Source organism: Microchirus variegatus (assembly GCF_963457635.1).
Source record: "Microchirus variegatus genome assembly, chromosome: 5".
Taxonomy (NCBI): domain Eukaryota; kingdom Metazoa; phylum Chordata; class Actinopteri; order Pleuronectiformes; family Soleidae; genus Microchirus; species Microchirus variegatus.
In genome coordinates this window covers 37,162,223-37,177,027 of record NC_139806.1, presented here as the reverse complement: position 1 = coordinate 37,177,027, position 14,805 = coordinate 37,162,223, and the positions used below count along the sequence as shown (strand labels likewise).

The 14,805-nt window shown below is 39.1% G+C and overlaps 1 protein-coding gene across 1 annotated transcript in view; it reads left to right on the top strand.

The window, feature by feature from the left end:
* slc49a4 (solute carrier family 49 member 4) overlaps positions 1-14,805 on the top strand; it is a gene marked incomplete at its 5' end in the record, with an annotated part of 45,337 nt that overhangs the window by 6,234 nt on the left and 24,298 nt on the right. Inside the window, 3 exons of the mRNA XM_083889251.1 lie at positions 5,138-5,409; positions 6,384-6,513; positions 10,646-10,754. Of these exons, the coding sequence (XP_083745377.1) occupies positions 5,138-5,409; positions 6,384-6,513; positions 10,646-10,754 (511 nt within the window). The remainder of the gene's footprint in view (positions 1-5,137; positions 5,410-6,383; positions 6,514-10,645; positions 10,755-14,805) is intronic.

Below are 14,805 nucleotides of genomic sequence, written 5' to 3'. Positions count from 1 at the left end.
TAATATTTTCAGGTTTCTACTTGTTTTTGTACAGGTCAAGACTGTCTAAAATAGGGCTGCAACAAGTAATATAATAATGGATTAATAATTAAGTCCTTAATGAATTGCTATCTATTAAAAAAGAAAAGATAAACTTTGCAAAGGTTTATTTGCTTCTATATACCAATGTAAACTAAATATATATATGGTTTGTGGACCAGACATTTGGCATCTTTTTGAGGATTAGGGCTGAAATTATTACTCTATTAATCGATTACTAAATTAATCATCAACTGTTTTGATAATCGATTATTCCGTTTGAGTGTTTTCTGAAGATTTAAAGAATTAAAACCAGTTTCAGTGAATTTTCAGCTCCTTAAATATTATCTGGTTTCTTCTTTGCTTCATATAACTAAAAAAATCATTAAAACTGGAAAAGACATTTAAGAACATAGTCATTTCCATGTTTGGTCAACACTGATCAATACTTTTCAACATCTTATGACATTTTATGGACCAACTGATTACTCGATTAAATGGAGAAAATAATTGATAGATTAATCAATTATGAAAATAATCGTTAGTTGCAGCCATATTTGGGATTAAACCATCTTCATTTTCTGTATCAAACAACTAACAGATTAATTAATAATTGGCAGTTTTAACCAATAACAAAATCAATTGTTAGTTGCAGCTGTCACATTCAGTCATGTCAGACGTTTGTGTTTGCAGAGCTCAAACCAAAACACACACAGGAGTGTGTTGCTGGTCAAAGCCTCTTTGCCGTCTTCTCATTGGATGAGGGTGGCATTCTTGCACACCCGCGACCTTTAGCTCTTTTGATTCGGTCTTCAAAGTGTAAAACCAGATTGCATAGTAAAAGCCAAGATAACACGAATGGCACAGTAAATGTTAGCTCTGACACAGTTCAGCTTAATTTGCATGTTAAATGTAACAGGTCACAGCTCTTGAATGTTTTAATGGATGACACAGTGGATTATCACAGCAACGTGTTGATAGAATCATGCAGCTCCTTGGTTCACCAGTAGATGTCCCTGTTTGCTTTGCAGTAGTGATACAATTATATCACAGTGCTGGAGCTTTGTTCACTGAAATGTGGCGCTGCTGTTTGAAAATGAGGTCATTTTCTTCCACATCAAAACTACCGTGTTGGCTTAGGTGATGTCCTTAGAGACTAAAAACAGACCAGACAAAACAGTCAAGTACAAGTGGCTCCAGAATTGTGATTGTGTACAGTTGAAGGACATTGTAAGAACGATCAAATGCAGCGTTTCTTTCCTGCTCACCTGATCAAAAGAAAAGTGGTGACAATGTCCCTTTCTCTTTTTTATATTGACCTCTGGTGAAAGTATGGGTTTAGAAGTAGAAGGAACAACTTAAAACTTAAAATTCCTGTCTTTCATTACCATGAACCCACGTGTTACATTTGAAAAAGAAATGCAGGGATAGACGAGCAAAATGGCCACTCATTGGACTTTGCTGTGATTAAGTCTAGTCTCAAATCAAAGATGTCAATGATGAGTTGGGTGAGGTAACTCAGTGGTTAAGACTGGTACTGGTGTGCAGAGACATCATGGTCACATGTTCAAGGTTTTACTCAATTGCTTTGTAAGTTGCTTTGGATAAAAGTGTCTAAATAACATGTGATGTATGAATCTGTATGCAGTCACACTTTTTTCTTGTCATTTTTGTGCCTACCTTTCTCTTATATTCAAATGCAGAGCCATTTTGTGATTAGTAAGTGTCTCTCAGATGTCACACCACAGTCTGATTGACCATCTGAACACACTGTGGGTCCCACAGCAGTCTGTTGAATTATCATGATGATTGCTGTGGAGCCATTTTCTGTTCAGGGGGTTTTTGCAATGGCCGAATTGGGTCCGATATCCTCAGTGGAACAAGAGCAGTCTGTTGATTTCACCACAGTACTGGCGTCTTTGTCTCTTTCGCGATCCGATTCCGTCTGACAGGGTTCATCAATACTGATTAACTTTATAATCTCTTGTTGAAAAAAACCTGCCTCCATCCCCTCTTTCCCTCTCCTGCCACAGTGCAGCTCCCTCGTGTGACCAATCATCCTCATGTTAGTCACCATCTATCCTCATCACCTGTCACATTAAAGGCAATTTTCTTAGTCACATTCATCCTGAGATCGTACAGACACAGAGTAATGAACTACAGTCCATTGAAGCACTGACCAAACTTTGTAACACAAAAAGTTTCAAAAGCTGAAAAGTACTGAATGTTTTATTGAATCAGTCAGATTTTGAGTTGTGTTAATTATTAAGTTATTCCCTTTTTGTTATTAAACTATATTCTTTATTATTTTTACATTGCCAATCACACAAAGCTCTAGTTCAGTCATCAAATTGTATTGAAACTAAATAAAGAACTTTGGGCCTGTTTTGTTTTCATTAGGTCATAAAAGTTTTTGTAGAAACATTGTTTTCGCTTTGCAAAATAATATAGAAACAAACATTTAACAATTCAAATGCTGCCCATTCTTAGTATGAAGTCATACAAGGTTCACTATTTTGTGTTATATTGATCAAATGTGAGGGTTTGGACCAGCCCTTGTTTCTAATGGTCAGCTATAATACAGCAGGTGGACCAGTCTTCTGTCTGGACACTTCCTTGGCCCAAATGAGACTGCAGGATGCTCTTCCAAACCCAGACATGCACAATGTTGGTTTGTTCCAGTTATTCATGTTGTTTTAGAACAATTGGCACATATTTCCTATTCCTATTTGAACAAACAGCCCTCTGCTGCAGGTAAACAAATTACCATTGATAATTCTGACTAAAAACACATTTCACCTCACAAACCCAAATCGAAAAAGGTCTCTTCAAACATTTAAAAGCTGTGAAAAGAATACATTGCTTTACTCCAACAACCTGCAGTGTTCAGTGTTATACACACCGTCACCTTGTGATGTGCGTTCTCATTCAAGTCATTTTCTCCACTCTTGCCATTATTATACACAAGTGTCACATTGGCCAAATGGAGTGCAGCCACAGTGTCATGCCTAGTGTGTGGTTAGTGCAGTTGGCAGTAAACAAAATTAACCAAAAACGGGTTAATCTTGGAGAGATGCCGAGTAGTTACAGCAGTGACGGTTCCCCTTAAAGGCCCAACAACTTGATTTCTCGGTTTCCTTTGTTCAACACACCTGATTATCTGGATTGGATGCGTTTGGCCAATCAAGACCTATTAATTATTCCAAACTGTGTGCAACGCTGGAAATGTAAAGCACTTGGCCAGAGGCAAGAACACTTGAATTAGTCATCGGCGGTGAAAGATGCTTTGCCAACCGTATTAACAGAAATCCACAAATTCACATATCACGTAGTTGTAAAAAAAAAAAAAATATAAACCCAATGATTATCAACATGCTGAAGTGAAAGTGTTGTGCAGAGATAATTTGCAATGTTATTGCTTGTCCCTTGTTTCACTTGTAATAAGATAGAGACAAAAACGACACAGTGGTTCTGACACTGGGTTCAGTCCTCGTGTAGAAATGACAGAAGTGTTGGATGAGGAGGAGTGAAAGACATACCTGCACCTAGGCAGATAATGAGAAACGGTTAGTAAACACTCCTGTCACGGAAACACGCTCATCTTGAGAACTACTGCAGGTAAATAAGCAGTGAAGACTGAACGCTTCAAAGAAAGAAGGTGAGCAGCAAAGTAAATGCCACTGAATATTTTATATCTGTTGCTGGTGTGTAGGATGGGAGGATGTTAGCAGGAAGGAGATTTTCTCAAGTCAGCCCGTCACTGACCACAGCACTTTCTGCAGCGACACATTTATCTGCGAGGCAGTGGACAGCAAAGTTTAGACCGAGTTAGAGGGCAGAGAAGTGTAAGCACTCAAGAGTGAACAAACGTAGCCTGTGTATCCCTGCTTTACATCTGAAGATAGGGCCTGGTATTGGAAATGCAACACTTGTGTGGTTACAAAATGGCTGTGTATTTCCTAATCTAAAACATAAAATAGTATAGTAAAAGTATTTGTATTATATTTTTGGAGTATCAGGATCAAAACGTTGGTATTCTTCCTGCAGTGCCATTGCAGTACATATGGGGGTAGGTTTCATCCACACATTGATGAATTTTCTCATGCTTATATATATTAATACATGGGTTTTACAAATGACAGTGATAGATGCCAAAAGCAGTGGGCAGCTTTATGTATTTTTCAGGATCTCAGCAAGTCTTGAAACAGTCTTTATGACATTTAAAATAATTTTGAACAATTCATTTTTATAATATGAAACCATTATAACCATATTTTTGGGAAACAATGAGGGATTGCCGAGCTAAGCAGTTATTATCAGCAGAGACGGCTTGAAATTTTGCAATTTGAATGAAAACACGTCAAGAATTTTGGATACCTCCTTGTCCTCTCTCTTCTTATTACTTTATCTCATTCTTCTTTTCTCCATGCTGAGCAGTCTGCTCTGAATGAATGGGGCTTTACTGAGCTCACAGACAATCGATCAGCCATGCACTGTCTCTGGCAGCTGGCTGTCTCAGTTAGACGGGTGCTTGAGGCGGCCGGCAGCGGTGAAGGTTCTGGTGCCATCAGGGGACATCTCAGAATATATCTGTCTCGTACAACTCGGTTTGAAGTTGCACAAGTGAGACTATAACTTGGACCTCTGAGGTGCAAGTTATTACTTCCATCCCCAGAGATAATTACATCTTATTTTGACTCCTTTCCCTGGCATTTTTCCACCCGATTTTTATAGCAAATGTTTCATCACTTTAGGTGTTTATTTCTGCCTCCATAAATACAGTGATGTAAGTCTCACAGCTGCAGCTGTGTTTAATTATCCTTCCTGTTTATCAGTGGTTAATCCAATACTGTGTGTTATAAATAGGCCACACAGACAAAAGAAGGCTTTACAGCTTTGAAGCACATCATGAAAATAACAACTTTGAAATACAGTTTTCTCACGTAGATAAAAGCCTTTGACAATCACAATAATGAGCAAAAATAGCACACAAAAAGAAAAGGAACCCAATGGTCATCACAAGGTCAATGTCTTTATGTCTACTATCACACCTGCCCCTCACATTGCTTATCATTTTGTCTGTTTACATGCTCTTTCTTATTGATGTTTCCTCTTACAGGTTGATACACGGAGGTCAGTTGCTGAATGGTTTAGCCGGTCCAACCATAATGAGCGCCGGCCCCTACCTCTCCACGACCTGGTTCGCTCCTGACCAAAGAGCCACTGCAACAGCTGTGGCCTCTCTCTTCTGCTACCTGGGAGGCGCTGCTTCATTTATAGTGGGACCAATGGTCGTGCCAGCACCCAACAACAGCCTGGCAGCACCCACAAATTCAGCAACGGTGTCCGACAACGTCATCAGAGACAGGATCCAGCTGGTTATGTATGCAGGTATGAACAGCAAGTGTCAGCCCTGTCATGGGACACGCATATGATTAGGATGGATCTAAGAGTTTTCCACACAACACCTAAAAAAATCTTTACAGCCTCTGCTGAAAACATAGCTGGAAATTTAATGCTTAGCTGATTCAGAAAATGTAGATTGAGCATGCTAAAATAGATTGAGGCAGTTGCTTTTGATTAACCACAGGTAGGATTGTTATTCATTTTCCAAAGGACAAAGCAGACATCCTTTGTGAACCATGTTCTAGAGTTGATCAAAAGATAAATTATTTATATGAAGAAGGGAAACTAGCGATTTTTTTTCATAATCGAGTAATCTTTTGATTATTTTCTCGATTAACTGAGTATTTTTTTGGTCCGTAAAATGTCGAAAAATATTGATTGGTGTTTCCCAAACCTGTAAATAACAATGTTCCCAAATGTTTTGCTCTGTCAACAAACCAAAATATTCAGATTTAACAAGTTGAAAAATCATAGAGCTTGTCAATTATTAAAGAAACACTCAAAACTCGATTAATCAAATTGTTGCAGCCCTAATATGAAGCACATGTTTCTATGATAGCAATAACACATGGCTAACTATTTATATGATAGCAAACAATCAGTCAATGTAAATGCAAATGCTACTTCCAGAGAGTTATAGGCAGCTGCTGTTTTGATCAATCCATATATGATGTCCTGACAGGGATATGCATAAAAGGTTTTACTGTATATACTTCACTTTTTGGAAACAGCCAAACTGTGAAATGAGTTCAAATACCAACCAGTGCTATGCCAGATTGCATGATTCAACATGGGCATTAGTTTTTATTCCAGTGAGCCTTTGTGCTTATCCAAGAAATGTTTTTTTTAAAAGGACTTTTAGATGTCACAGGGACATTTTTTTTTGAAAATGTCAAATTCGTCTTATCTATGATGATAAAGCGTATGTCCCTTTTATCTGTGTCGCTGTGCTCTGGCAGAGTTGGTTGCAATTGCAGTGCTTTTCGCTGCAGTCCTGGTCTATTTTCCATCACGCCCACCGATGCCTCCTAGTGTGGCGGCTGCAAGCCAAAGACTCAGTTACAGGAGCAGCATCTGCAGACTTCTGAGGTAAAACCAGACCCACACACTGATGCACACATACAATATATACACACAAAGTCTTGTGAAGGTACTTCACCATCTGACAGTCAGTTTATTATTCAGTATGCCGACTTGTTACGCCCTTGAATCAACTTAAATGTAGATGTGTTTAAAATGTAAAACTACAGTACTGCATGTGAAATTATTTCAGGTGCCATCATGTTTTATGGCATTAGACTCAAACAGAGTAGTCCCAGGAAGACCTTTGCAGCTTCACTTCTCTCCAACCACTGTCTACAAATCCATTTGATGTGGTTTGTCAACTTCTATTTTTCTGATACGTTGTGTGCCTCCTTTCTTAGAAAGTTCAATTGACAGAATCCAGTCATATGGACTTTTAGTGAATGGTTCTGACACTATCTGCTTTGGATGTTATCAAAGAAAGCCCAAGCTCCCTCTGGATAAATTATTAAGCTATAATCTACTGCTGAAAACTTCATCCTCTACATTTGCCCGATCAGGGTCACTTATTAAATTCTTAAATAACCACTGAAGCATTAGGTTAAACAAAGACAAGGTCATGGATATTGGTATTAGTGGGGTATATTATTGTTTCATCATATATGCCTAGGTTTCTTTCTATTAAAGTGGAAAGCAAGGTGAAAATCCAGAGAAAATGATTGAGTCACATTTCATTCTAACCTTACAATATTCTACCTCCCACTTCTTATGCTCTCTGCCAGGAAATATTTAGCCTCTGGGCCATGAGGAAACAGCATGGCTTGTAACTTGCTTTTGCTTTGGCTTTTGGAGGAATGAAGTCTGTGGCAGTGGCCAGGGATTAAAGGGCTGAAGAAGGGAGAAGAAAGCTGGGCAATGGCACACAGGGAGTTGGCTGATCTTTATTGGCTTACTCTTGGTCCCCTGTAGTAAGAAATAGCTTCACCATTGCACCAGGCTTATACGGTCTCAAATATATGACCATGACCATGCCGACATCAACTTAATATATATGCTTGGACATAAACATATACACACAGGGAAAATTAACTTGGCCATCCAGCTGAGAGGGTGTGTTCCACTTCTGATAGGCAGCCTTCCAGTGACCTGTTTGGGGAGCATGTTTTGGTCCAGTAGCACCAAACCTAAAGTACTGGACATAAAGTAGAGTCTTTGTGCCCATGTGGACTATAAACTCCAAGAAATGTGAATAATACATTTGCTGGCAATTCTGCAGGTATTATGTGTGTATCTAATAAGAACCGCTGCTTGCTGGATATTTTTTACTCTTTTTTCTAGAGACAGTTGTGAGAGAATCTCAGTAGATCAGCAGTTTCTGAAATACTCAGACCAGCCTGTCTGGCAGCAACAATCATGCCACAGTCACGTCTACATCCTTAAATGTACTGAGTTGCTGTTTGGCTGATTAGATATTTGCATCAACAAGTAGTTGAAGAAGTGGTCAGTGAGTGTTGGAACAAACTTAGGTGTGAACCAGTTTTGTTTTTGTTAGTTAGAACCAAATTAAGTAATTTTATAATAGCAATTAAGGAACTGCATTTGAAGTGGATTTGATGATGGGATAATCAGTGAAGAAATGGAGTTGGAGTCAGATGGTGTATTTCTGGTGAAGTTTGTATCTGACGCAGCTATAAATTTGTACCCTCCCCAAAGACAGTGGGTGCCAGCCGACTAGTCAGTTCATCCACCCGATACCGAACTATTGATGTATCAGTTTATCAATTTAGCCTGTCAGGGTATGAGCACTGGTTAATGATCTTCAGCTTGATGAGCTCTTCCAGCTGTTCACATCTGCTTCCACAGCAGCAGCCTAATTAGAAGCCTGAATGTCTCCACACATGGTGCAAAATTATCATTGTATTCTCACCACAGTCTGAGGGACAGCCTGAAGCCTGAGTATTGATGTCAAACTCACTTTAGCTTTGAAAGTTGTCATTTTGATGCATTGAACCCTGGCCAGGTCTGCCAAGGACAAATGGCACTTAGCTGATGACACCACTAGCTTTGAGACTTATTTGGAAATACGTCATCACCAGCAAAAATGGAAGGGCTTCCTCTCCCTTTCACGGTAACCTAGCATCTCTCTGTGCATACATTTGGTTTTCTTAATAAGCTCCCATATGGAAAAAAGGGTGCATAGATATTGATTTCCTGATGTTGTGGTAAGATAATGAAAAAGGGTATTGGGAGAAAATCAAAGAGGTTGTTCCATCACAGGGCTTTTATGACTGTTCCTCCATGACTGTTGCTCAATCCAAGGCCAAATACCGTCATAGTGTTAAGGAAAAGCAGCAGAAAGACAAGCTCTGTTTGTTTTTTGTTTGTGTCAAAGCATTTTTCAAGTGGAAGTGATTTATTGTCTGAAGTGTCAGGAAAGGGGAAGGGTGTGCATGCGCTCACAGTGACAATGCTTTTGCTTCACAGCTTATTATCATGGGACAAGTTTGCGCCATAGTTTGCAATTCAAAGACTGACTGGAAGTGAGCGTGTCTGAACCTTGTATGAGTGTCAGGCGTTTGAAGACAGTAGGGATGTGAGAGGCCAAAAGTTTTCTCCAGATGTCCCCCAAGCAGCCTGCATTATAAGGAACAAAGTCAGTGCAGAATAAATGCTGTTAAACAGTGTCTATAAAAATAGGAGTAGGAAAACACAACAATCTATGAATCTGCTGCCTGCTCTGGCAGACCTGCCTCATTTTTCAGATGCCCAGTGATTCTAATCACATTGTTAGGGTTGAGGAGGTGGCCCCCATTTAAATCAGTATGCCATCTTACTGGGCAGAAGGTGATTAGTGTGGGTGTTCCAAGTGACTGTAATTGGGTTGCATGTGATTGTAAGCCATAATACCTAAAGAGGTGAGTTTTCTGTGTGTGTATTCAGGGTGTGCATACACAGCAAGGCAGAGGTGTGAGATATTAGCAGACAGCTTGAAACAAACCTTGCAGCACTGTAGCCTAAAGCCATTTATCACAGCGTTGAGATGGTGCTTGTTTTCAGTTTATAACTTGACAAAAATGCTAAATATTCTCAGGATCTCGCTTCTCAAATGTGAGCACTTGCTGCTTAAAATGTGTAATAAGTTTGTGAATCGACCACATTTGGGTTTTTAACTGTCTGTCAAACAAATCACTTATGGGTTCAGGCTTTATAGACGATATGTCTAATCAGAAAATCTTTAAAAAACTGATTGATAATAATAATAAAAAAAAGAAATATCACTGGGCAAAGGCTACAAAAACTGTTTATAACAGTGTTGTCAAACAAGACTGGATCTTTCAATGAATGGCATTTTCTTCTGCCCGAAACTAGACTTGAACTGAACATGTCATTGAATAATTTGACAAAATGTATCTTTCCATACAGGAGGAAAGAAATACTAGCCCCATGAACACACAAGTAACACACCTTATGATTTATCACCAGCGCTTAGGAGTAAATACATCGATTTATTAAACGTCTACACCACATTTTCAATAAAGCAGTTAAAACATGTCAGTCAATGTGACTGAACTCGATCCAAGCCAGACAGTAATCTAATGCTACTTACAACAGGTAAGCGGTATTTTGTCTTACCATATAAATCCATAGCTATGGACTATATATAGGTCACTTTTAGGTGATTCCCCTTAGTTTTATTCTGGCAGATCTATACCCAGGATGTCCAGATAGCTGCTTATATTTCTGCCACGGAGCTCTTGCATTAGGACAGATCTTGTGCTGTGACAGGTGCAATGGGATGAGCCAGAGGTGTGTGGGTGTCTGTAGTGAAGACTAGTAAACAGACCTGGAGCTGATGTCAGGCCTACAAACACCACTGAACACGGGGAAAAGGAGTTTTTCCATCATTTTGCTCTTTTGTTTCAGGCAAGTGCAGTTAGGATGTAAACTGTACTTGATTTGAACAGTGATTTTATAGAACACATTTAAGTATCTATAGTAAATAAAGTAAATATTTTCACAGAATATTATATAATCTGGCATATTACAGATGTGCAAATGCTAATCATTCAAAGACACAACTGGTCAGAGAAGACATCCATACATAAATAGTTGGCAAAGTCATTATGCAATCAATTCAGACACAAGCCTTTTTTGCGAGTGCAATCTTGAATATCTAATGTGTGTTTTGTCCCTCTAGTAACTTTCGGTTCCTGATGATAGCGCTGGCTTATGCAGTTCCCACAGGAGTGATTGCTGGCTGGGCAGGAGTCCTTGACATGGTCCTCACTCCGGCCAAAGTCAGTCAGGTACGTAGCCGACACACATCGTCTTTAATCTTGTTAATATATTAGGTCCATGGATTAAAAGAACATTCTTAATTAATATAAACAGGCCTGTGTAAAAGGCACAGGCCACCACTAGCTTTGTTTTAGCAACATTTTAATGACCATCCATATTTATTTATGTCTCTTTATTAAGATGCAACCAGGAAATACATGTTTTTGCATTAAACTAAAAAAAAGGATGTGAATGAAAATTGGTTTTAGACCTTGTTCTTAGCAGCCATTCATCAGAACATTGAAGGAGAAATACAGGTAGAGTTACCTTGTAGAATCTGCTGTTTTTATATTTCCTGTTTGTGAAGAACATGCACAATGATGTATGATGTAAAAAGTGAACGACATAACGCCACAAAACTATATGCCAAAGGTGAACAATAGGTGAATGATTTGGGTTTGCTTTGCTGCGTCTGTGTCCTGATAATGAGCCTCAACATTGAAGTTCATGCAATCAGAAAAAAATGTCCACCTTTTTGAAGTGTCAGAGCAAAGACCTTTACCCAGTGTTGATGCTAAAGAACCTTGTGCAGGTCTGATCTGCAGTCAGTTGAAGCACTTGTTTGAGGTTATTGCTGCCAAAAGAACATGCTGTAATGGGTGTCTTCACGATAGACAAGGAAAGAATGTCTTTTATTTTAAGACATTATTTCACTTTATGACTAATTAATACCAAAAACCAGGTGAGTCCAAAGCTCAGTGCACATATTGCAAATAAATGCTTATGAAGGAAATCATTTAAAACACTATTCCAACAAAAAGCAACCATTTGCCTTTTGTAAGAATGTGTGGACAAGGTCAGCACATATAATGCACAACACTAGTTTCATCTTGAGTACCAAGGACGCTTATTATAGTATTTTTGCTTAGAAACAAATGTTATAGAGTAAAGTGTGTTTACCTCTCCCAGTATAGTTTACTATTTCCATTTTGAAAACCTTCAGTGTGCCAGTCATTTACAGAGCCTTTCAGCAGTGTAGACCACTCAGGTGGGATAAATAGGTGTGTAAAGGCCACATTATACTTCTCCCACTGCGTAATGTGTTATCCGGCTGCGTAACCACGGAGACCCCTCGAGCCTTTATAGTTCTGCGTCGTGGACGGATACGTGCTGCAATTTCTTGCCCGACCAGTAGGTGTCACTGCGCAAGGTTGTTGTGCTTTTGGCTACAGTGAGCAATGGCGTCCGAAAGAGAAAGAGAGAGAAAGACTGTTGTTGAAACAGTGGCCGTTTCTCACTTTTCTGTGTCACGGAACGCAGTTTTAAGATAATTTGAGGCGAGAAATTGGCCATTTAGAGTCTAAACATGTGCTGTGTGTGTTAAGATATGACGTATTTATAGTTTGGCAGCGACGTTATCGGCGGGGATCAGCTCCGCCCTCTGTGGACGCTCGGTGCTCACTGTGAGCCGGCACAGAGCAGCTTAGCTCGGCCTGTCCTGAGGACCAATCACAGCTCTTGCCGTCTCCGTTGTCCCTTGACGGAGTGATGGACACTTAAAAAATATTTTGTGCAGTCGGAGACGACGCAGAGACTCTTCGACAGGCTCTGCGTCGACGCAGAGGACTCTGCGTAAACTACGCAGAGCACTTTACGCAGGAGTATAAATTGGGCTTAAGGTTTCCCTTTCTCTCTCATGGTGGCATGTTTAAACCATTCAGAAAATTGTCAAGCCTTCAAAAAGTGAGTTAAGCTAAAGCTCGTTAAAGTCAAAGCACAGAGTGTATCATAGCTTTTTGAAATGCAGTGGAATAATGAACTCCAAAGTCCCTGTACTACAGCGAGAAGTTTAGGTCTCCTGTCAGCTGAGCCTTTCTGTATTGCGATATACTCTAACCCTCCTGTGAATACACTAATACTTAAATCTTCAAAACTTGTGCCCTTCACAGTACTAACAGAAGATTCAGTTCAAGGAGCCTTCAAATAAAAAGGAGGAAAAAGCAGGGGAAATATGTGGGTGTGTATGTGTTCAAAGACATCATTCATCATACACTTCTGCCCGTCTTTTGTGAAAGGGCTCAATCATTTGTAAGTCCACAGCTGCACACCTGCTCTCAGTCTTCAGTCTAAGAAAGACAGAAGTGCAGGGGACTTGTTGGGCTGGTTGTACGGTGCAGGTCAAAGAACATTTGTTTGGTTGTTTGTATCCTTCAGATCTTAACACAGCAGCGTGTCCAAAGACAAATAAAGCTCTTTTCAATCAAACAAGTGCTGCTTGAGAAGAGATCACAAAGAGCAGAGGATGAGACACTTCGAGTCTCACACATTTGTCTTTATCTTCCTGAAAAGAGGAAGCAGAACACATTTCTTAGATTATTTTTTCTCTGCCACATTTCTTTTATTTATGCTCGTTAAAGAGATAAACATTTTTTCAAAGTGACAGCCTTTCGCAGTGAGTTGAGCTTTGTTTGCAGGATATTTGAGGAAACTTGGCACAAAACTTTTTGGTTAAAAAAAAAGTAATATAATAATAATAGAATCTTTCAAACAAAGTAAGATGGAGGCAGTAATTGCAAACCAATTCAGAAAATTGTCTTAGCTCTTCAGGCATAGAGGTGCTAAAGTTGTTGTTAAAGTCATTTTAAGGGAAAGCAAATAGACATAAGTTAAACAGATCGCTTAGATGATCTGTTTGCTTTGAGGCATCAACTGAAGTTCTGCACATTAGGGGTGGGCGATATGAGCAAGAAAATAGTGTCATCAATTGTTGCTTATAAATAAGTTATTATATATATATATATATATATTATTAAATAGGTGTGTAAGGTTTCAATTTGGTCCCATGGTGGCATGTTTTCATCGTTAGTAATTAAAGTACTCCATATCTTTATAACAATCTATATCATCTCAGGCGATATATCTTGCCCACATCTACTGTCCATTCATTTTAAATGGAGTGAGGTCATGTGTTGTTGAGCTGCATTAAGGCTTTGTTCATTCTTTTTATTTGCACAGGTGTGGAAGCACAGGAACCAGCCCATCAAATGATGTTTATGCAAAATCAGCTCATGCTTAAAAACTGAAGAGAGTGATTGATATTTGTGGTGCTGAATCACCCTGTTCTCAGACATTACTTGTATATCAAGACATGAGCAGGGGAAACCAAAGTTGATGGATGCTTTCGGTGAACCTGACATGGGTATTAAAGACGGTTATTTTCTGAATAGGAAAACAAGCACCAGACACTTTAGACTCCAAAAACCTTACAGAGAGATGCTGCACAAAATGTTTTGGATTTTTCTTTTCCTCATTCTGTGCCCAAGTTCCAAGGCTTTTTTTTTTTATAAAAAAAAAAAGAAGGAAATATTGCTTTGCCCTGTTAATTTCCTCTTTTGTCATCTTTCTTTTATCCCTGAAAAAAGAAAAAGAGCACAACCGTTTCTCGCCTCAGGTCAAATCACAACAATTGCAAGCATGAGTGCAGTTTCATCCTTTCTATTAATTTCCTAATGCATACCGACAGTTTGTACATTTTGTTGTTGATTGGTGGTTATGTAAAGACGTACCTTTGTAGCCCCCTTCTCTGCTGATAATTGCAACATTGCAGACGCCAATTCAATCCAGTTTGTTTTGCCGGCGTGACTTTACAGATCTCCACTTTAGCACTTGCTGTGCCGTTCAGATACAGCTCTAAATGGGCAGGATCCAAGCATGCAAATTTCTTGCATAAGCACATCAATAACATTTCATGTACTGCCTTTGTTTGTGCTCAGACATCACACTGGGATCCAATGCAATACATCCCACCCACATATCCATTTCCAGCCATATTTGTTTATTTACACAGTCTGTCTTAACTGAAGGTTGCTATATTCTTTTCGATTCTAGGCGACTATATTTTGGGAGTAAAATGACACAAGAAAAAAATACTAAAATAACAAAAACTGATCCAATGGCAATCCAATATTCAGGTCACAGAATATTTGTTGCATATTCAACATCAACATCAACATACTTTATTTGTCCCCCGATGAGGCAATTTGTTGTGCAGCAATAGTACAGTACAGATCACACACACAG